Genomic DNA, 24350 nt, shown 5'->3' with positions numbered 1-24350 from the left:
AATAGCTACTGAACTTCTGAGAAGAAAAATCCTTTTCCTGTTTCTTTTGTTTGTTACTTAAGCTGGACCATCCATCCCCTCAGTAGTGGCATATCCCAAAAGAAGCCAGACTAGTACTACAGACAGTGACCTCAAAGAGGAAGGAATTCAGTCAAGAAAATCCAGCAGTAGTGCTGTTGCAGGAAGAGGAATTGCACCAGCTAGTCCAATGCTTGGAAATGCCAGCAATCCCAATAAGGCTGATATTCCTGAACGTAAGAAAAGTTCAGCTGTTCCTAGTGTAAGTAGAAACACATATTTATCAAAACCATGAAACATTTTTGAGGGGTAAAAAAGTGTTAAACCTGTGATTTATCAGTGGTGCTTATATTACTTGTCATTCATCAAGAGTAATTGTGGATATCTCATACCCTTGCCTTTTTTTTCTCCTGCATCAGTCAGCTACGCAAGTTACCTCTTAATATTCCTGAAGCAGTTAGTAGGTATCAATAATTAGCACTAGTAGCTGTTAGTGAACAGGCATAATTTGGGTATTAAAAAATATAATTTTAAAAAAAGAAACTGAACCCAAAGGCTATCCCCTGAAATTTCATATGAATTAAGTTATTTCTGATACCACTAACTGCTCTTCTGTGGCTTCTGTACAGAAGAATGAAATCTGTATTTTTATTGTCCTGTTTTATAGTTTCATGTGTATAAGGAGCCACCTTTGTTATCAAACAGGCTATCCCAAGTCATAGTTATGTATATTAAGATTATCAAAGAAATGGAGCTCTAAAAATGGTTCAAAGGTGTATTCCAATCTGTATTTAAAAGCAGTGTGCCTGGCCTTTGTCCTTCTGGGCTTCCAACACCTGCCTCGAAACCTCAACAACAACAAAAAAACACAAAGGTGCATAACTAGTGAATTTACAGGGTCAAGCAGTAGGCAGTGTGCCAAAAGAAAGAAAATCCTTTGTTTGATTTGGCTTTAACTTGTATACTCTGTGGTGTGTCCCTCTGAGGCAAAGTTGGAAATCTGTTTTCATATAATAACTCTTGAGTCTTGTAACATTGAATTTCTAAAACTTTGGGATTTTGTATTGAAAAATTTCCTTCTCAGAAGAACTATCTTCCCAGTCCTATATTCAACTTGCAGTGGAGTAATTTTTTTTTTTAAACTTATCCCAGAAAGCTGTCATTTAGTCATACTCAGCATCATTACTTACAACAAATGAGAACAGAACTTCCTGAGCTCACAGCTTTTTGACAATCTGAAAAGTAAAACAAGATTTGTTTTGCTTTACTGGCTCTGTATTGTCAGTTGGCTCAGTGGCTGATAGTGACTTGGCTGGGGGATTTCAGTTAAAGAGATTCCTTAGAAAGACACATCTCCTACTGCAGCAGCTGTTATTCATAAATGTGAACAAGAGCTCATGATTTTGGGGGAACCAGTCTCTGATTTTTGTGGTCACCTGTCCTTTCCCTTCTTGGTTTTTGATTAGTCCAGAAACCATTCTGACTTTGTTTCTTCTTACATGAGAGTTCTTAGCTACCAAGTCTCAAAATAGTAGGATAATCAAATCAGTTTTGTCCTACATTGGACTTCACACAGTATTGTGTAGTGCCTTGTTCAAGAGCTTTGCATCACAGTTACAACATATTTTACATTTAGTATCTTTAGTATTTTGATCTGCTATGCTACACAACTCCCAAATCCTGAGGATTTATTCCAGTAGTCGTACTTCAAATTTTGTACTACTGTAGCTGAAATAAAATTTCAGCTCATAACCATAGGATACTTCTCTCTTCTGATTCAGCATGCAATGCATCCAACTGATCTCTTCCAAGCAGTGGTACAAGGTGGTGAACATGGAATCAGATTTATTATGTCACTCCATTAATTAATATTTAAAATTGTCTCTGTTTATAGCTCTTCATGTCAGACTGTGCAAATTCTTCCCCTACCCCCCCCTAGAGATTAGTCTTTTGCTTTCTGGCTGTTGGGGATGAAGGGAAGCACTGACTTTTTACACAATTCTTGGAACTGGTTAGCAAGTTTTATTTCTTACAGTATTGGCATGCATCTAGAAAGAAGAAAAAGATGTTGGAGTTACTGTATTGTCCTGCAGCTGAAAAAAGTTGGAGGTGGAGAGAGTTTGTATTCTCACTGAGCACTTAAGTCCTAAAATCAGTAATATGATGATGAGAAAATCACTGAAGAGACAGAAAGATACTGTTTGAAAACAATTATTACTTTGACAGATGCAGCAGTAATAGTAGAACCGGTCCTCGCTGGAGTCAATTAGCCATTTGTGGGCTGCTCTTATTAAATAACAAAGCTTACAAGCATGCATTTAAGGGTAAGAGTTGTGCTTGTAGAGTAGGCAGCCAAGTCTGGGGTTGGAGTAAGGGGCTCCAAGATGTACTTCTAAAGTTGACAGTGTTTAAACTCTTGCAAACTAACTAGTTCTGCAAGCTGAACAAGTGCACATCAAAAAGCTTCAGGTTCATTGGGCAAATACCAGATTAATAACGAAAACCTGCTACAATGGTTGCATGGTTAGCAACAACTAATAACTCCTTGTTTATTACTCACAGCTTTGGATTTTTCCTCAATGCTTATAATAAGGCTGCCCCAGAGCCCTTAGTATAGCTTTAAGAAAACTGTAAGAGGAGAATAGATGCTATGTTTGGAAAACCATCTAGGAACAAAAAACATACTAGAGCTCTTAAGTAAATAGATTGGTTCATTATTGTAAGTGAGAAGCTGATTCTTTGAAAGTTCTTCATCAGTCCTTGCCTTGGTGTCTCATAATGTGAGAATAGCCTGCCTAAGCAGCGGGCACAAGACTCTCTAGGAAAAGAGGACAACTCTGTACCACAAATTCATCCTTTGTGCTGTGATTGGACCTTGTGCGTATGCTCAGAAGTCTCAGCGTGTGTTTTTGCAGTGTCAACACCTCCTGCAAAGAAGGCAGACGATGCCATGAGGATGAACTTGCGCAGCTAACCCTGACCCTAGGTGCTGTCATTCCGTCAGGGAGAGTGGTGCTGTTGACGCCAATTTCAGGCTTCCTGTGCTGTGCGCCTGTGCAGTTTTGTCATGTCCAGACATTAATAATATAATCTGTGGACTGGCTGAACCAAAAAGACATAGCTGAAGAACTTCTTTGAATCGTGAAAGGTCCTATGCTAAAAAGTGTAAAGCCCCCAATACCAAGATTGTATTCCTGCTAAAACTGAATTTTGAAAACTTGAAATGCTGAAATCTCCTCTCACGAGCTCTGAAATCTGAGAAAACAGAAAAAAACGCATACTGATCCTTCTGTCTTTGCATTCCAGAAAGAGCTGGAAAAGTGCATCAGAGGACTCTAAAGTCCTCTGATTTCAGATATGAATACCAAAACTTGTCCACTCCCAAACCTGAAGATGGATGGTCTTTTAAAGTTGGATCCAGCACAGAGATTGCTCTCTTGTCTTTCTAGCTGTGCAACATCACAGTACATTTTAATGTTACGTGGTGTCTTCTCAAGGGAAACAAATATTTTATGTTCTGAGGGGGCAGGTGGAAAGAAGAAAGCCACCCATTATTGTGCCCATTTCCCACCAGAAAAACACTGTGGGATATTCTAGGTGCTTTACTCTCGATGTTCAGGAACACAGAACAAAATTGTATGCAAATATCAATATGCAATAGTTCAATATACCATTGGTTTGCAAGGGCTCCATAAAGTGGCTTGCACAACGTGACCTCTCAAGAACATGTAAACAAAACTTCACATTAGGTGCGCAGTTTCATTGCTAGCAAGTTTAGTACAGAGAGGGGAGTTTTCACAATGACAAGTGTCAGAGGAAAGTAAAAGAATCAATGAGTCTTTTTAAATAAACAGATTTGAAGGCAAGGGATGTGTAAGGAATAAAGTAGAAGGAAAGGACTGGGAGGACTTCTGCTGATGCTTGGCACATGCCTGTCTCTAAGGAATATCCAGTGAAGAATACTTGAGAACCCTTGAGACAACTACATACGTCTTATGATTTAATTAATAGTTCTGCTAATCTAAAATACTCTTGATATTCTTTGTATTTTTCAACACCAGGAGGTTGCACAGTTTGCACTTTAATTTTTATTTGTACATTCACAAAGACGTATAACAGGTCAGCAGTCTTTTAAACAGACAAGATGGCTTCAGTGTTAAACCTGCAGCTCAGGGATTGCACTGCCTGAGACTTCTTTATTTTGCCATTATTGTCTGAGACTGCCAATATTTTGCCTTAAAGCACTGGAGGAGCTTTTGCTGGTTATTAAGACTACTCCACTGTAACAGTTTTATTTCAGGTTCAGAAACAAAAAAGGTTTGGCTACTCTCCTTTTGTGTTTGAACTAGTTTTTCCTTTCCTTTTTTTTTTTCTTCCCATGATTCTCTACTGTGACCATTTATGTGGAACCTTTTCTTAATGCTATTTTTAAAATCCACTGAATTTCCCTTGTCTATCATAGCAGTAATTCTTCAAAGAACTCCAAAAGGTTAGTTGAGCATGAAGTCCCCTGCCTGATTCTTAGTGGCCATCCTTACTCAACATGTGCTTATCCAGGTGCTGATCAGTCATTCCCTTAAGCTAGCCTCCTCCAAGACTTTACCCAGCAATGGTCTTTAAAGTTAATAGCCTATTTTGCTTCCTGCTTTGCCCCATGATCCTCTTCTTTAAAGAAAAATTTTAAAGGTTTTTTCACTTTCCAACCATATGCAGTTTCCTGTGTTATGTTCATGGGGGGGGAGAAAAAAATACAAGGCTTGCCAGCTTTTACTTCCTCAACAACCTGGGGGTGCATGTTTTTCTGGACCACCGTGCTTTTCCTACAGTAATTGCATCTAACTTTTTTGTAATTCTGTTATCTGTGAATTACCTAGCTTCTCAGTCGTTCCTGGAAAATTGACCGCCAACTTGGGCATATCTCCACCCTCTTACTCTGTAAAGACAGAGGCAAAGTAATTCTATTTCTTTTCTCCCCTCTAAAGTAAGGTCTGTAGTTTAAGTTCCCCTGGTTCTTTTGTCCTCAATGTATTATGCTTGTATTTAAATGTATATTTTTAAAAATGCCTTGTTAAAATTCTCTATAATTTGTCTCTTTAATTTGACTTATTCTTCCCTGTTTTAAAAATTGTCAAGTGTTTTATAGTATTTTAATATATAAAAGTCCATGTTTACCTTCCCGCTGAATTTTACCACATTTGTTTCTTAAGCCTTTACTTTTCCTATCTTGTTTAAGGGTATGATTTTAACTTAAAGGAAAATTCTACAATCTACAAGTGGTAAAGTGTTTCAGAAATAGGCTGTAAAGACTTAGGCTATCCAGATGTAGATGAATGCTATACATCCTGAGAATTTGTAGTTCAGAACATTGGTAATTCAAAACTTTAATCAATATTAATTTCGAGCCATCAACATGAAATACAAGAACAACTTGTTAGAAATCTTTTTTCTGATTGCATTATTCATAAAAATAATGGAAGCTGTTTGTATATTAACTTATTTAATTATAGTAAGTTTAATAACTGCGTAGAACTAGCATGAAGTAAACCAGCCTTCATTATATGTAGCCTTAACCCTAGAAAAGCCTTTTGTGGGGAATAACAAGCCTATGTTTTTTAATTGTAGAATAATACTACCCCTGGAGCAATGACACGGCGCAACACATATGTTTGTAGTGAAAGAACCACTGCTGATAGGCATTCAGTGATACAAAATGGCAAGGAGAACAGGTACATGAAACGTCTTCCTATGGTATACGTCCCTTGTCTTCACACTTCCAAAAAAATTGTAATGCCTTATTTAAAAATCAGTAATATTCTAATGTAATTCTTAATGAAAGGTGAGTACAGATCTTTGGTTATGGAGCACCTGTAAGTATGTTGGGGTTTGTTTTTTCCTATGCTTAATTCATACAGTCTTTATATGTAGAATGTAAAAGAAGATCCTAATTTCTGGTTAAATACGTGTCATATTTGTGCAGCCTTCACCTTAAATCAGTTGTTAGCTCCTGTGGCCAAACAACACACGCTTGCAGAAGAGGCTTGTTTAGTGTCAAACTACAAAGTCCCTCTCTCTTTTTACATTTCAATCTAAACTGTACTTTGTTGGGAATACTGTTTTTTCTACAAAGTCTCAGGGAGACAGTACATTTTTTCTGAGTAAAGATGAAACAGTGGTAGGCCATTGTCTTGGACTAACAACGTTTCTTACTGATATCCTCGTAGTCTGATTGCTTCCCAGTATTTATAGAACTCATCTTGAGAAGGGAAGCACTGATATCTCCATATTCTGAGTGAAAACAGTCGGAAAGGTAACAGGTTTCCTCTTACTTTACTGAATGAAAGCCTGACTGGAGCATACAATGGAATTGGACCCAGTTCATGTGTTAGCATGATAGCCACATCTAGTGCCATCCTCCTCTGTGTACCAAAGCCTGAGGAGAGCTGTAGAAAATAAATATAATAACAAATGTAGACATTAGGTACAGAGTAATATTTGTGAAGAATACCACCAAATTTCCTGGCTGGCTGAGGTGTTTTAAATCCCAGCCAGTTGTTCTTCACAGAATTTTACTGGTCTCAAAAACTGGTAATGATTAAGTAGTTGACCGTTGCCAGGAGAGCACCCAGATAGCTAGTACTTAGTAAAAATGCTTAAGCTTGGAGGAGTGTATACCCCTCTCCTACTCTGCCCAGTTTCCCCCCCTGCCCCCTTCCTGATTTTTGCCGTATTTTGTAAAGGATAGGAAGAAAATACTTCTAGCTCCTGTTGAAGTTGGTGAAAGATGTGCCATTTTTTGCACAGAATTTTTGCCCTTCCTGTCAGCAGTTTATAAGGAAGAGTGGCAAAGTTGTGATGTTGCATGGAAAGTCTGTCTGTCCCTTGTTTGATCCCTGGAGCCTAGGGATAAAGAACATTATTTTGACCCCGTCTCTTCTTCCTAGCTTTCTGCAAACTGAAAGTGATTAAGGAAAAAGTCAAGTATAAGTTTGAAGAGTGACAAAAGTCTAGCTGGCCAGCTGGGCCTGCAGTCAGCTGTCTTGTGAAGTACAGCACAGCTATTTGGTACTGTCTCTTAGTGTGTCTGTCTCAGCCTTCATTGGTTAGTCCTTGTTAATGTTACCAAGTTTGTTTAGATTAAAGCTCACCATTCCTTCTTTGGTTTGATATGTTAATAGCTTTTTTCCCTTTCCAAACTCTCCTTGAAAAATGGATCTTTCTGTACAAAAGAATTTTGGTCATACTTTAAACTAACATCTTTGCAGTATCTTGTCTACAATTTCTTTATTACATTTTAAAAAGTTACTAGATATTGCTTACAAGGAATGTACAGATGTCCCCTTAATTTAGGTGTTAACTTCATATTCCTAAGGAGCTGTCTTTTAATGTTGTTGTTTGGATTTTTTCCCAACTTTGAGTTTATCAGCAAACTGCTGTCTTTCTGGTTCGTCATGTATGGGCATTAAGCTCAAAGTTAATACTGAGTAGTATTTGGCAACTACATTAATTCTGCTTTATATCCATAATTGGTTATCCTTATGTAATTTACCTTTTATTGTCAATATGGTATCCAAACATCATTTGCTTATCCTGCAAACTTTAGCCCTGTTTGGATCATTTTAAATGCCTGAGCATTTATGTTCTCACTGTTGGGGGGGGGAGGGGAAATCTTTATAGCTTTTATTGCATATTTTTGATTACTACTTTCACTACTCTTTATAGAGGGTTAAAACAAGAAAAGATTTGGCACAGAATTCAGAATTTATGTCTGAATATATTTTGTTGCTGTAACTGGCCAAAGGCTTGACTGATCACATGAAATGCAGGGACCTTTAAGTTTAATAATTTAATATTTAATAGCTAAATAAACATGGCTGTTGATGGGACTGTCTTCAGAATGAAGTCTACCTGCCTTCAGGTGTTTCTGTAGTATCTAGTATTATTGTACTCTCAACTTGGCAGAAAGTAACTTTAGAAACTTGTGATAGTTTTTCTTCTGTGAAGCAAGATCTGAAGTAGAACCTGAGCTTTGTATAAATGGAAGTTTTTGTTAAAAGTGCTTTCTGTGCTTTTGAAATGTCTTTTGGTGGCAAATGTTAAAGGCAGGAATAATTACTATAAATTATTCATTACAGATTGGGTTTTAGATTTTCCATAGCCAGTCAGCTACTGAGTGCGACATAGTGAAAACTTGTGTGCATCTTGCCTTTTAAGGCATGTCCCCCATTTAGTCTCTTATTTTTCTATAGAGAAAGTATTAAAGTGTTGCCTGTTCTGTTTCTATATATTGCGCTTTGAATTCTGAGAAGTCACTGTTTCTGAAGGTATGGAAACTTTGAAGAATCGATAGTCAGCTAGTCGACTTGATGTTGGAGGAAGTAGTCTTGAAGACCCCATGCCAGACCCTTTGAAGCAAAGGGTTTTCAAGTCTCACATCCCTACTTTAACACATTATGTGGCTGACACAGGAATTCTGCTGGAGATGACTCTGTTGGCTTTCCTCCAAAGCCTGAGCATTAATTAACGCACTTGGGGACTCATGAAACACTCTTCATAATGATAGGCAATTGCTTTAAATCATTTGTAACACAAATGATTTACAACAGCCTCAGATTTTTAATAAGCCTTGGCACTAATTGGTGAATGTTAGCTCGCTGTTTCTGTGTTCCCAGGCTAGTAATCCAAGGAAGCTGATTTCTAGCAAAGCTTCAGAGGAAGAAATATAAATGCTTTAATATCTGCCATGGTACTTTGTTGATACATTTAGCTTATCACATCTTTGGAGGCAGGTAACTAAATAAAACTTGGGTCTAACGTGTTGTAAAACTAGATTCTTTCTCCTTTATCATTTGCAACAAATTGTGAGGAAAGGAGCTAGAAGTGCTCGAGAGGCTGGTGACCAATTATTTGGGGATTACTTGACTTTGGGGTATCGCTTTTGAGATGAATGTGCATTTCCTTACAATTTCTTAATACCCTGGGGTAATGTAAATGCTGGGCTGTGCTGCAGGCATTGTTGTAGTAGTGGTTCTAGTTGGCATCCTGCTGGATTCAGCAATGTGAAGAGATGCATGCATGACTTAGATGAAGTTTTCTAGATTCTGAGAAGTTAAAACCAAAAAGTAGTAGATTTTGCTAACCATTTTAGCCAGCAGTTCTGATGTCTGAGCTGTGAGGTGTTTTCTGGTAGTGCTTTGAGAGCCAAGCCCAAGAAGTGGGTCAGCTGATACTTGTAGCTGGACTAGCATTCTCCTCTCCAAAGTCTGTCTTACCAGAATGAGATAACAGGACTTGAATTTCAGTATGTGTAACCATGAGATAACTTGGAAGTGAACATGCAGTGTCATGACTGTCACTGACAATTACCTATTTCTTAACCTCAAACAATATTTCTGAATTACAGTTGCCTTTTAAAGCAAATTTAAGATGAATGATATATGGCGTGATAGTGTGCCTGAGAGGCCCAATACATCTTGTGGCTTCTCAGTTTTCTCACATCCTTACCGCTAGATAATGTGAAGGCTGCAAAGAGTACTCTGGCCCAAAGAAAAAGCAGATTTCATGCTTGTATTTTAACATAAAGCTGGTAGCTTGCTGGCCATTCTGGTAAGACAGCACTGTAGACCTTCCTTCAAAGCCTGAATAGTAGTTTAGAGAATTTAAAGGTTTGTGGCCAAGCAATATGAGGTGCTTTTCAACAGTCATACCTCTTCCTTCAGAGAACACCAAGCATTATTCATTGTCTCCTATGTGTACAAGTTGATTAATAGTAGCCTTTTTGTTTGGGCCTCTCTGGACTTGTTTAAATTTCGATTGTGCCTGTGAAGTCCCTCAGTTATCAGATGTAGATCAAGATTTGACAGCTTGCCCAACTTACATTGATTTCTTTTAACACAGATACATTCTGAAAACAAAAGTATTTCACTGCCCTAATGGAGCTATCATCAGTCTTTTGAAAAGTGCAGTTGGTGGGGTTTTTTTTAATGCATTTTTAAATGTCAAGACCAATACGCGTTACATCAGTGCTTAATACTAGTGCTTGGGCACAGAACAGTGAGTTATTCAGGTTTTATACGTCAAGGAGGGTATCACCACAAACTAATGCTAATGGTAAGAGAATGATCACTTCATAGATGTGAAGTGTTACAGTAAGGGTGCTTTTTAAGGGGAGTGTAGGGTAGTTACTGCTGTTTACATGGAAGAGGGCTGCTAGAGTTCGTGTTCTTTGATAAATCCATTAATAGAAGGAAAAGTTTGCTTTTTTTCTATGCAGTAGTTTGTTGTTGGTCCATCATGCTCTTCTTTCTGCCTCTGCCTGAACCCAAACCCTCTCACAGCCTGACAGAAATGTTCGCTTACGCAGCTAGCCCTGCATCAGTTTGTACTACATCCTTCTCCAGTGTTCGGCTGCGACATCAGAAGTCGATGTCCATGTCAGCCTCTGTGCACACGAAGATGATGTTGCCTCCAATAGACAATGGCGCAGATAACTTCAGGCCTATGTAAGAACCTGAAATCGTTGTGAAACTAACTTATACCCACTGCTTCTTAACTTTGTGCTGTGGAATTTTAGTTTAGATTGTTCTAGTATATATTGCCCACAAGATGTGTGTTTCCTCATTTTTTCAGTCTTGTTTACATTTGTCTTGTGGTGTGTCAGGCTGTCTGTGACATAATCCTGCAATAATGAACCTTAATTTTTTTTCCTAGTGTTAGAAGTATTGGACATTCCCTATTGTCAAAGTTTGTGGGAGACTTTAACTGTGTATCCTGAAGGACTTCACCACTTGGAGCGGTTTGCTCGTAGAGAATTTTGTGTAGGATACTTTCAAATTAGCAAGATTTTTCAAAGATGTATATATAGAATGTGGAGGGATAGACACTAAAGTTACCTATTGCTTCTCTTTCCTGGGAGGAAACTTTATTCATCTGTTCTTTTATCAGTCTTCTCAGTGAAACATGGTATGCCTAGTTTATCTGGTCTTTTCCAGGATACTCCTGTTGCATTTTTTCTGCCTATGTAGGTTTCTGTTTCGACAGCCTTTTAATCCTAACTTCTTAGGAGTTTTGATTCCATACGGTGCTGTAATAATGTTGATATTTCCAACCCTGGCCTATATAAAAGTGTCTGCTTAGCTTTACTGTAGAACATAGTGTTTTATGTTTCCTGCAGAACGGTAGTGCTTCTGTAAAGAAGTTCTAGCATTGTTTTTTGTTTTCTGCTCTAGCACTATTCCCGATCAAAGAACTCCTGTTGCTTCAACTCACAGCATTAGCAGTGCAACCACACCTGATCGTATTCGTTTCCCCAGAGGAACGGCTAGTCGGAGCACTTTCCATGGCCAGCTCAGAGAGCGACGTACCGCTACCTACAACGGACCTCCAGCCTCCCCCAGTCTGTCCCATGAAGCAACACCACTCTCACAGACTCGAACCAGGGGTTCTACTAATCTATTTAGTAAACTAACTTCAAAACTAACAAGAAGGTAAGCCTCAAAATGGTAATGCAGCATTTCCTTTTTATTGGGTAGTAGACATACCTAGTAGTTCATTGCTTAGGTTGTTTTGTCCACATTGATTAAAGGCTTAACTTTCTGCAACTTAAAATGCACTGGCTTGTGATTTTTTCATGATTCTTTTTGGTTACAGAAGCCATTTGTTTTTAGCAGTTGAATCAAATGGGTTAAAAAGCAAGACAGCTTGGTCTGTGCTGTTTATTCTGTGCTCTTCATCTTCCTGTCTGAGCTACAAAGGCTGCAGAGCTGAAACATTTCAGCTCAGTTCAAAAGCTGCTCAGTCTGACTGCATGGTTTATCAGTAGATGGTGTAAACTAGGATCCCAGTCTTGACATTTAATGTAATGTTAGAAGCTCAGGTTGTGTTTCCCAATCGCTTAGGCTGTTAATACTTCCAGAATAATCTTGCTGGCAACACAGAAATAGGAGTATGGGAGGTGAAAGGGTAGGGGCAGGAGACAAAAGCTTCTTTTGGCAGTAGTGCTAGCATAGGTTATATTAAAGTAATGGCAGTACTATGGTTTCAGTCTAGGCAGGATTTAGTCTTTTTACTTTTTACTATTTTGACCTTTAGTTCATGGTTTTGGTGTGAAGGTGTGTTGGTCTAGCCAAAGCCTAGCTTAAGCAGATGTTGTTCCTGCACTAATAGTTTTTATTCAAATTGTACTTCCTAGTTTCAAATCCATGTATGATTTAAATTAGTTCCTACAAACCCTGAAATTGAAAACTGCCTATTTTCCTTCTATATTTAAAACCTGTTGGTTCACGTACTGCATACTTCAGACACTGATATCCATAACTTGTGTTTGCAGAAGTGAGGGTTTATTTATCTTTGCCTTAAGATAATCTCTGTGCTTTTGTACCCTCCTCATCACATGAAATTTTTTTAAAATACATTATTCTGACCTTGGCCTGCTTGCTTTTGTTTTAGACTTATATCACATCAGCACCAAGCCATTTCCTTCCTGTCTGTTCTGTGACTAGACATGCCTCCCTCTCAGCATCATCTTCATGGTCTCCCATTCCTACAAAATAATGCTAAGCCAAACTCCAGTTTTTCACAACTGGCTGATTTCAATTTAGAGAGTGAATTTCTTTAAAAATGTAGAAGTTTTTTCTGTGAAAAATAAAAACGTGACAGCCTACCCTTTGGTAAATGTTTTACCATGCTCAGCACTCTGCCAGCTAATGCCTCCCTGGGAAGTACTGTGCTGTACAAAATTCTCTCTCTCCCCCCCCCTTCTTTTGAGAGAGACGTAAAAGGTTAATTTTTTTTTTTTTTTTTTATTATTAGAATTAAGTCATCTGCTTTTTATCAAGCGAAGTCTTAATCAGACATCCTTTTGGCACATCTTTCTTTCTGTACTTTTGTTTGTAATATCCTTAATTTTCCATCTGACATTCCAAATGTGGATGCTTAAACTGTGAACATGCAAACTTTTCACTCAGTTGTTTAGGCAACATTCAAACTTCTATCATTTCAGCTTTTGCAGTGCGGTGTGGTTTTCTTGGAGAAGTTTTTCCTGACTACTTCTGACAATAGTTTAAATTCCATCTGGATTTGATTAAATAACGTGCAGTTGTAACACAATAGCACTGTTACAGATGGTTAAGCTTGCACTTGGAGGACCTCTTACAGTTGGGGCTCTGTTATACGAGGTGCTGTACAAACTACTAAGGAGGTCGATAGTGCCATCAAAGGACATGGTTACGTTTCTTCTCTTTAAATAAATTTTTAAAACCTTAAAACCTTTTAATTTATTTTAGCATTCTCTATGGGGGATCAGAATTCTTTTGATTAGGAACTACTTATGTTATCTTGTAGGCAATTGTTGCAGCTTCTGCCACTAAATTAACTAAATATTTAAGGCAGTTTTTTGCACAACATGAAGAAGCCTGAGACTGAAGATATTCAAGATCTAATTAGAGTTACCAATTTTTGCTTTCTATTTGAAATACATGAAGAAAATCCAAACATATCTGTATGTGAACTTGCAGATTATGAGTTCTTAGTGTTTTGACACCAGTATGTATTTTAATTCATAATAACTAGTGGTGGCATGTTTCCCAGAAAAATTAAGTTTGGAAGTAGCAATGCTAAGAGTTTGACTCTTCAGACCCTAAATCATTTGCCTAATCTCAGAATGTATTGAAGTGTAATTTCATTGTGCATTTTAAATGAGATCTTTTTGCATGTTTCACTCTAAATGGCTTTTTCAATTTATTTTGTACAAAACTTTTTGTTAATTGTTATTTTGGCTTAATTTCTTTTAGAAACATGTCATTCAGGTTTATCAAAAGGTAGGATTTATTTATATTTAAAAAAAAAAAGTGGCTCCTGCAATTAACAACAGATTTGGCTTTTCTAGCCTTGGTTTTCTGAAAACTAAACTTTCTGCTGAGAACTAAGTACTTTCTTTCTTGAGAGGAAAGCATAAAATAAATCCATTAACTCATGATGATACTTAAGAATCTGTGGCACCTGTATAACAAAATGCTAAGCATGCCTTGTGAATTCTTCTCTCTTTGATAGAGTTGGTAGTACCAAAGTAATTCTGTTCTCTGTACTAATACACTTAGCATGCTTATGTTTGAAGAATGAGGTGTTTGATAACAATGATGAAAGTATAAACAAAACATAAGGTTACAAGCAAATAAAGGTAAGTAGTGCTAAATTTACACTTTCTATCTCTTTGTTTTATGATTGATTTTTTTTTATTTAAAAAATCAGTTTGAAGTGGTGTCTGCAGTTTATACAACAGAAAGCAAACTGAACACAGTTGTGAATCTAACAGTTTTATATGGAAGATTGAATGAAGATGCAATGGCTGTGTATTTCAAAATGGCATGTATTAGCTGAAGTGCAAACAGAGCACTTCAGTTATAAACAAAAAGTATAACATTTATGCAAATTTATTAACAAAAGTGAAAAGCTCAGGAGTCTGATTCACATTTCAAGCCCAAAGGATTGAATTTAGTTTTGCAATTTGAGGATGAATCAAGCCACTATATATCTTGTTAATCCATTATGACTCATGAAAATTGGTTATACAATTTTGATCCCCAGGTCAGTTTTGCAGTAGAATTTTGTAATACTGTCTTTAGTCGTATCATATCTTCTTAAAGGGTGGTACTTTCAGTTTCCAACTACTGATCAGAAATAGGGAGATGGAGCCAGAACCTGACCTATCTTTTAACTTTCAAGATGCAAGGCTATGCATGTGACTGTAACTGGAAGTTTGTTAGACCATTTCAAGGAAATACTTAGATTGGGGAGACCTGCGATACGTAAATTGATGCTTAAATTTGGTTTATTTTGTACAGTCTGGATCTAAAGGTACTCCCCCAGATTAAATTAGTAGATTTCATGCTACAGTAATAATAATTGGGGCTTTTCCAAAATGACCGTGTTTAGAACTGGTGTTGGTTGGGTTGGCTGGCGTTGTCACAGCTGGCTTGAGAAAAAGAACATGTACCAACTGTTAGTTAAGGAAAGAAACCATCCAACACAGTATGTAGTTGAAACCGAACAGCAGCAATAGTTTTAACCCAATGTCCACCGTGAGCTGTGGGGTGCGTACCACTTTGTAAGAGGGAGCTTTTTTTCTCCCTGTAGTCACGTTCCTTGTAAAACAAAGGATTATAATCTGTGCAACCTCCACAACTGCATGATATAAGTTTGTTACTCTGCTGCTCTGAAGAAAGTTGAAAAATGCTAATATCAGTACAGTTTTAAATTAGAAGGTAACTGTTCAAATTTGAGACTTAAAAAAGGTAATTTTTTAATCATTTCTAAAAATTTTCCTTTGACTTGAGGCCAGGAATCTCAGACTATTGTGGAAATAGCTGCTGCAGCTTCCATGAATATGTCTTTTGGATAAGAGGTTTGCAAAGTCTTACACCACCTACACAGGACCAGACTGTGCTTTTTAAATTCTGTTTTAAGTGTGCATGGCGTCCCTCCATACCTGATCTGTATGTAGGTACAAAATTAAATTGAAAATGTTTGGAGGGTTGGCAGTGTTTTTTTGCTTTATATGCTATTAGTCTTGCCTAAGCTCACTGTCTTTGATACCGAAAGACCTACTGTAACCCAATAGTCCGTATATATAGTACTGCAACATCATTCTAGGGAGCTGAACAAAAGTAGATAATCAGTCACTCGTTTTTAAACTATTGAGTTCTAATTTGTACTTGGTACACAGAGGTATAAAATATATATCTTTCTTGCACTGTCCTTTCCAATCTGCATATTATGGAAGTCTTTTTCTGACAGTAAAGAACACTTTCTATGTTCTGGATTTTATTGCAGCATCTTTTCACCATTTCCATAAATTGATCTTATTTTAGCGTCTTGCACTTTCTGCTGTTTTTCCATATCTCTTTAGACAGTTTTCTTTGTGTTTATTTGGATTTGTAACACAGAGTATACAAAGATGTAAAGAAGAGAAAGCACAGTGTAACTCAGGACAGATATATGGAAACATTCTTATTTTTGAAAGCCTTTTGCAAACCATATAGCAAAACCATAAAGGAGATAGTGTATAGGCATTGCGTGACAAATGAGAACATAACTTTTCTCTATATAAGTTCCATTCTCAAGACCAAGGAGCATCTTGGTCCATAAAATTAATTTATGTAAAAGTACAAGCAAAAGCAGAAAATTTAGAACAAAAATGAGCCATTTGTGGTTCCCGCAGAAGTGAAGATTGTCTTAGCAGTGAGGAGGCCTCAGGGCTGCATCTGACTTGCAGACCCAGCGAAACAATACTGGCAGTACAGTATGTGACTGTTCCCAAAGCACCAGTGCTGGGCTGTAGAACTGAACCATAACCATGTCCTTCATGAAGGAAGGAGTATCTAGAGAGACTGGCACAGCTCTCCAAAGCTTGGCATGATGGCTCATATTTGAGGGAGCATGTCACCAAATGCAGTTCCCGTTGCTAAATGAACGGAACACTGGTCCATGGAAAAACTGAACAAAGTAAGGATTTTTGGAAAGACTTCCATGAAAGAGTGTTTATTATTTCAAAGTGGCAGGTATTTTGTAAGTAATGACTTTTTTAGATTTATGTGGTTTAGAAACTGAACAGTTTGGGTTAATTTCAATCTAAAAAGGGTCAGAGAGCATCATTAGGGATTTTTTCCTCCCAGACTCTTCCAGACAGATTCCAGTAACAGTAAGACTATTCATTGTTGGGGAGACTGGTTATGCTCCCATTTTCTACAACCTCTGGCAAACTTAAAATAAAATAAAAAACCAAAATCCATAAATGCTTGCAGCTCTTAAGAAAGCTGTCACCTCCTACTTTGTGGGAACACAGTAGGCCCTTTAAAGTTTCAAGTACTCTCAGTTTTTCAGTTGAGCATTGTCTTCAAATTTGTTGCTTGCTTTGCCCAGTAAAATGAGCCTTTCCCAGACTTTCTGGAAGGTGTGGCTTTGTTCAGTTGGTACTTTATTCAGATGGTTTCTCCTTTCCCACCTACCCCATTCTCAGTCCTACAGAGTTGTTGTAAAGCATGAGTTCATGGGCTCTATATGCAGACCTTTAAATCTTTTTCCACCTTCTGGAAGTTTTCCACCTTCCTACATCCACCAGAGATAAGTAGCACAAGATCTCATGAAAATGACTGCCATTAAAACCCCACTTTGAAGTGCTAGAATTAGTTCAGGACTTGTCAGTTGTTTTCTTACTATCTTCCTTGTTCTTTTTGCTTGGGACGGCTTTTCATTAGTCGATGGAAATGCTTCCTAGCAGAGGCCCTGTCCAGCAGGGTTCTGACTGGATGTTGTGATAAACAGCTGACAGCTGAGTGACTTACCACTTCTTAACTGGATTTTTATTGCAATAGCGGTGTGAGTTTTGAGCAAGGAGCAGGCTCCATGACAAGCAAGTGCTGCCACCGTGCTCCTCGCAGTGCTGGCACAGCATCTGTTCCCTTTTGGCAGGGACTGCACAGAGTCATCTTACAAGCCTGTTCTCTCACCGAAACCCTCAAAAAGAAGGAAAGGAGGAAATTAAGCCTGGTAACACCCCACACATTCTGATATAAATACAGCTGTTCATCAAAAAATAAGCTTACTGTCTTACATTCCTATCGCTAGACACCTGTCAACCAAACTGCCTTAATAATTTACGTTATTCAGTGAAGCCATGTACTAGCTTAGAGTAGGCTTGATGAGAGCCTTACAAAGATAGCTTCCCTGCGAGCAGAATTAACACTGAGATGTAGGACTGTGGTACTGCAATAATGGGAAGGTAGAAGAAGGTGATTTCTGCCCCCCCCCCCCCCTTAATTCTACTTGATACTGCGTTTTTAAAAAACAGTAGTGATCAGCAACATAGCTTTAATCAATGCAAGTAGACAGAAAGCTTAAGTTTACTCAGATGTTGAAGATGCATCAGTGTGGGAATTAATAGGATGGGCTTCCCACAGCTTGAGAAATCTTGCATTTAGAGGTAAATTTTTGCTAAAACATACATGCATCTTGTTTTGCTTTAAGGTACTTGATATTTTTTAGACACCTAATACCTCAGATTTCATGTGAATGCGAACACACAGGATGACCAGACTTGTCTGTAAATAGAGTATTTTTTCAAATATATATTGTATTACCAGATAAAATTTTAAAATATAATTAGCTGAAAAATAATTGGGAGTTATTTCTCTTTTAGGAGGTACTTACTAAGTAATACAATAACTTCAATATGGCTTGTAGCTTTAGTTTAATATTTTCTGCTTTTAGAAATTCAACTTTATTCAATTAGTTCAACAATATTAATATATATAAACATATATTGTAAAAATTAGTTACGATCTTTTTAAAAACTGTAGTTTATAGACTTCCATTTGGTTTGACAACGTGATATTCTGAATTTAGTCTAACCTACAAAGTTCTTTACATCTTTGTTGCTTTGTATTTTAACACACCTTTGGTATGATTGCAGTATCTTTTAGCAGCTACTCAGATAATTGTATATTGTAGTGTAAGATTTGTCTTCTCTTTCCCACTTCCTTTCGCTTCTGCATTCTTTTCAATGAGGCTCCCAACTGACTATGAGAGGAACGGGAGATTTGAGGGCTCAAGGTGAGGGTAAAATTTTTGTTTAAAATGTTACTTAGGTGAGTTTGAACCTTTCTCCCTTTGATTATGTGGCATAGTGGCTTCAGGCAGCAGCTTTTGTTTCGTGTAAGGCTTTGAAACTAAACAAAGCAGCGTTTCTGTCTGCAAAACAGCTATTAAAGCACGAACTGACTTGGTTCTAAACTTTCATCTTTCCTGTTGCCTTTTCCCTTGTGTTTTTTTTTTTTTTTTCATTTTAGTCATTATAATTTGCTGTTGTCTTGTAGATGTGTAGGTAAGTGGTCTCTAGTGGGACTGCAAACGTGTGGGATAACCACTGAAGGGTGATAAGATATTTCTCATCTCCAAAATCACAGATAGTTAAACAATATTTTTCACGTTATACTCTTCTTCCAAAATCTGCATATCAAAAAAACCTAGAAGTAATCAAACTTGTGCTCGTTCTGCAAAGTGTTTTCAAGTAGAAAAAGCTTTCAAAAATAAAAGTTGGTGTTCCCCTGCCCCTGTATAGCCTTATTAAAGTAAAACCTTAAAGTTAAAACAAAGTACTCTCTAATTTGCTTGCTGAATTTTATAACATCTGGCAAATCACATAGCTGGATTTGACAGCATAATCCTATAACTCTCACAGTTACTGGAAATCTTTCTAATAGAATATAAAATTATTAAATAGATTGTCTTTGAGAGAGGTATTTATTTAGTTTTGACCTTGCTATCACTTTTTATTTAACTTTTTCTTAATTGCCTGCTTAATGGTGGTAGAAGGAAAGCATTGTGTAACCAGCAATTCATTGCCAACTATTTTGAAGAGCAGCTTGACTTAAAATTGTAAATTGAACTTTGAAGTTCAACATGAGACCTAAACTGCATAGTTTGGGGCCAGTTAGGTATTTTCAGAAATTATTGAAGCATGACAGTCAATATACTTAAGTCTCTTGTCTTGAGGACAAGTAAATTTGAAGAGGCAACTGGCAGTGTGCAAATATTCATAAAACAAATCTGTCATATTTTTATTTCCCCAGAGGTCCAAATGTAGTTCCTTATTCTTCAGCTGCGTGACCACTGATTTTAATTGAAGTGGAAGAATCATTGCAAACTAGAAATTTCTGGAACGCTTCTTTTCTTTGTCCTGTATAACCTTATTTATACTTACCAAATGGAAAGCTTTTTTAATTAAAAAAAAAAAAAAGAAAAAAGTTGCAGCCTCAGTATTTTGTGCTTTATCTCTTAAAGCTGTGACAGTAACAGTAAACCATCTTATTCACCGTCTTTACTAACGATGTTGATGAGGTGTCTTAGAGTGACTGCCAACTCTTTCCTGCATTGCAGCCTCAAAGGCACTTAGTTGTGTAGCTCGAATCAGTGAAAGTTTTCATCTCTCTAGCTGTATCGATTGTTGGTATTAAACAAATTACTGACCAACTTAGAGACGAAGTATTTCCTCCCTGTTAAAGGTTACCCCAGTAGCCTACAGTGTGATGGGTCTCTAGTGACCATCTCAAACACTGACCTGCGCAGGAAGACAGACTTAAACCAAACCAGCCCAGAACTGGGCGGCACGTGTTGGCCCTGGGCAGTTGGTGGATGACCCCCCCGGCAGCGTCCCTCAGCTCCGCTCTCCTTCCTCCTGCTTACATCTGCAGGGCATGCCGTGGGCCCTCCCAGTGCTTGGTCTCCAACCTGCTGCACCAGAGGAGGTGCAGAGGACCCCCCAGGATCTTTCTGCACGGGCTCATCCCTGTTGCGTATGAGTGGGTGCCTCCTGTGGTCTGGCACTCCCAGAGGCCTGGGCCGAGCACCTTTTTGTCACAAGTCGCCACCATGTGAATGTTCCAGAAACTTCTAGCACAGAGCTGGTGTTTCAGCTGTCCACATGGCCCGAGAATAGGGGTTTGAGCAGAACCTGCCTTAAAATCGAGTCCTAGGTGATGCATGTAGTTCTGCCTCCGCAAGGTCATTTCCCTCATGCACTTGACTCCAGTGACTTCCAGCTGTGTCACCCGTCGTACCGTACCTTCGTTTCAGCCCCAACAGCTAATGCTTTACCTTGAGTGTGTGTTTGTACAGCAGCTAGAAAAGCGGGGCATTGCTCGCAGACGGAGCCTCTAGATGCTGCTCTAATACTGGTAGTGTGCATTGAGTGTTAGTTTGCTTCACTAACATGAAATGTGGAGAAGGTAGCTGGCCCTGCTAACTAACAAATCCCTGTCTTTCAGCCGCAACGTAGCAGTGGATCAGAAGGATGAGAACAAGGAAGCCAAGCCTCGGTCGCTGCGTTTTACCTGGAGCATGAAAACCACCAGCTCCATGGATCCCAATGACATGATGAGGGAAATACGAAAAGTCCTGGATGCCAATAATTGTGACTATGAACAAAGAGAGCGTTTCTTGCTTTTCTGTGTCCATGGAGATGGGCATGCAGAAAACCTTGTACAGTGGGAGATGGAGGTGTGTAAACTGCCAAGACTGTCCCTGAATGGAGTTCGCTTTAAGCGGATATCGGGAACATCCATAGCTTTTAAAAACATTGCTTCCAAAATTGCCAATGAATTAAAGCTGTAACAAGAAAAATAGTTAAGTTGTAAATTAGTTAGCAATTTCAAGTGTTTTTGAGAATTCCAATGGAAATGTATAGAATAACATTTAGGCAATAACTTCTGCATCCTTCTGAATAGTGATATTAAAAAAAAAAAAAAGCTGCTGAGCTGGGAGGGAGAGTTGGACTTTTTTATAAGTGCACTACAGCATTAAAGTTGCCTACTATGTAAAATATTACCCCTTCTGCTTTATTTCCATTGCTCCTAAGTCTTTGACAACAAATTGAAACACAGAATATATTCATTTAAATATGCCTCCTGTTTGTGTGGACGTGTGAATGTACAGTATGTGTGTATATTATATAAAGTATTCTATGTAAACAATTCATTTACAACATTGAGCTGTACCAGTACCTCTTTTTGGGCTAATTTTGGTGCTAAAAATTGAAATGGCCAAGGAGGAAACACTTGAGTTAATATTTAAAATAACTGAAGCGATAACCAGTAAATGCAGGTTTACAGTTCACTGCTGTATTAAGAAAAAAAAAAGTGTGTGAAGGGTTTGGATTTACGGTTGTGAACATTATTAGTCCTGTTTTCTAAGTAGATCTCATGAGATTATTAAAAATTCACTTTTACGGAGTAAGTCTTGCATTATATTTTGCCCACCTATTTATTATTTAAGTCTGAATCAAATTTTTTAAAAGTAGTTGATTTATGCATTAAAATTTGGGTAAACACTTCCATTCTTCTGCTTCTGCTAAACTACTAAAATTGTATCTTTCTCCTTTTGGCTTATGAGTACTGATTGTAGCAAAGAACACTTTTTTCCTGTTGTTCCACTGTTCTTCTACAGAGTAAGGCAGTCTTAACAGGATGTGCTAAATGCTGACTAGTGACTTTCTTTCAGACCACAGTTCTGCACATTAGACTAGATTAGACTGATACAAAGCACAAAAGGACTCTCAAATAATGACCGTATTTTGATGCAAGTTGCCATGTCCGAGTCGGTGCCGTTCTGAGGTATTGCTGCACATGTGGCAGTACTTTTCTTTGCATTCTGGGTGTGCACTGTATTGAAACCCAAAAGCAGGAGTCAAATTGGCTACTGATCTCCTCTGTTGTAACATCCAACTTGCATAAACTGCAGCCATAGGCAGTAGCAATTAAAACTTTTCTTTGCAGCTCTCTTCCAGCGTGCTTCCACTTGGCTCTGGTTGTATTGCTTTTGATGGCTTGATGCCATTTGTGTCTCTGGCTTCTGCTGCGGAGGGAGTCCACTGCTGCTCTTTTAACGTGCAGTGTGGAAACCTGCCCTCGATGAACTCTCTGATGGCCAACTAGCTTTCTGTAGGACATGAAGCTACTCTGGGATTGTCCCCACTTTTTAACCATTACTGTGGTGAGCGGAATTTGATTTTTGCAAACTAGAATGAAGAGATTTCTTCATGCGTTGTTTCCTACTGATGCTCAGTTTATTTCATCAAGGACTTCTGTGGGTAATATCCTGCATTATCTATTTTTTGTATTCATGTTTTATGGTTATATTTCAGTGAAGCACTTAAGCATGTACTTAACATGTGCTTTAAACTGGAGCCTAGATCTGCATTTTAAATTTGCAGTGAGCTAATAGTTATTCATAGTACACAGTTCAGATTTGACCCGAGGTGAAAATGCAAAATCCTTAATATTTTGCAAGTTGGTTCTTGTGATCTATAGTCTGTGAAGGCAGCAGACTTCCCTTCTCTTTCCCTAAGCATTGCTATTGATTATGCTAGTTTAAAGGGTAATCATAGTTGTTAAATGTAGTAAATATTCCTGAATTTGCATTTTATTCTCTGTATATTCTGTATCATGCCATGGCTTGAGAACTCCAGATGCTACTGGAGTTCAGTTGGTTTTCAGTGCTCTGCCCATGCCTGTGCTGCTCAGTATGGTTTTTTCCATGAAAACTCCATTTTGTAAAAGCAATAAGACATTTCAGGGCAGTCATTGTACTTCCTCAGGTGAATGGCCACCTATCTTTTCACTTCCTACGTTTTAAGCACTCCTCCAAATGTATCTTTTTTTTCACCTGGCAGTGCACTTTGTTGTCTGAACTGAAAAAGTGTTCTGATAAATGATGTAAATCTGTATTCGATGGAAGTTCCAAAAGGTTTCATATTAAATGTTTTCTGAAATACTCTCTTCCTACTTCAACTGTTAAGTATGTAATTGTTTCTAAAAAGTGCACCAGTATCATACTTTGGATATTTAAAGTTTGTACTTAAGTATTTTTCTTAAAGTGTTCTCAAAAGTTTCTTTCAGAGTAAATCTGTATTTGAGGTATTAAAAAAAAAATAATTGTAATCTGAAACAGATTTTTAACAGCTTCCTTCCCGAATGCTTTGTAAAATTACCAAGTTGCAAGAATATACCCTTGTTTCTTCAGCATACTGCAGGAGATGCCTGGAAAGAAAAACTGCTTCCTTCAGATGTCCAAACCAAAGATGAACTTCTTCCCGAACGCAGGCCTTTTACTTCTTCATATTCCTTGGGGATCTGTGTAGGTTTATCAGCGCCGCTGTTGATACGACTCTGCAGAACTACGGCTGTTTTTTCTCTCCGTAAGAGACAAGTTTTTAAAATAATCGGAGGTCAACGTGTGGTGAGGCTAGGCAGGCCTGGGCACTTTGAGATGGGTGTCTAGCAGCCAAGAAGGGGTTTTATGTAATGGCGTGACTGGTGTCCTGGGATGTGTCCGAATGGTGTGTTGGGGGGTGACTGTTACGGGCTTGTGTCTAAAGGTTTGCGTCACTAAAACCCGTGTCATCCAGTTCTGAAGATGTCTCTTGGTCGCTGGATCTGGCAGAGAAAAGTGTTGTCAGAGTTTGGATTGGGGGAGTTTAGTGCTTTAAATGAAAGTTTTGAGAGATACGTACACTAAAAGAAAATCTGAACACTGAGCAGGGACAAACAAGCCTCTTATGCAATCCTTTTCTGTACTTAGGCTTTCTAAAACACTTCAGTCTACCTCTTTACAAGGTCTAAGGCCCTCGACCATGTTGAGAAGTAGAGAGGTGGGTTAGAGGAACAGCTAGTCCTGCTGATGTAAGTGTTTTGCATGCTTTTATTCAAGCTACAGCACTGGTCCAGTCTTTATGGGTTCAAAGACTTTTAGTACAGGTTTGGGCAAGGTTTACCTTTTTCTCTTTG

At 38.1% G+C, this 24350-nt stretch overlaps 1 protein-coding gene across 6 annotated transcripts in view; it reads left to right on the top strand.

Annotated features, from left to right (window-relative positions):
• The window catches only part of MARK3 (microtubule affinity regulating kinase 3), a gene marked incomplete at its 5' end in the record, with an annotated part of 62116 nt that extends 40673 nt beyond the window's left edge, over positions 1-21443 (top strand). For 2 of the 6 annotated variants that reach the window (XM_082000314.1, XM_082000315.1), the window contains 5 exons: positions 63-280; positions 5641-5744; positions 11244-11501; positions 13806-13832; positions 20835-21443. In XM_082000314.1, coding sequence (XP_081856440.1) covers positions 63-280; positions 5641-5744; positions 11244-11501; positions 13806-13832; positions 20835-21180 — 953 coding nt within the window. In that variant the 3' untranslated portion in view covers positions 21181-21443. Of the gene's footprint in view, positions 1-62; positions 281-5640; positions 5745-11243; positions 11502-13805; positions 13833-18576; positions 18622-20834 lie in introns of all 6 variants that reach the window. The other 4 variants (XM_082000313.1, XM_082000311.1, XM_082000310.1 and 1 more) reach the window with 3 other exon arrangements.
• Positions 21444-24350: the final 2907 nt, after the last annotated feature.

Source organism: Phaethon aethereus (assembly GCF_964289735.1).
Source record: "Phaethon aethereus genome assembly, chromosome: 5".
Classification (NCBI taxonomy): domain Eukaryota; kingdom Metazoa; phylum Chordata; class Aves; order Phaethontiformes; family Phaethontidae; genus Phaethon; species Phaethon aethereus.
This window is presented reverse-complemented; position numbering and strand designations above follow the sequence as displayed.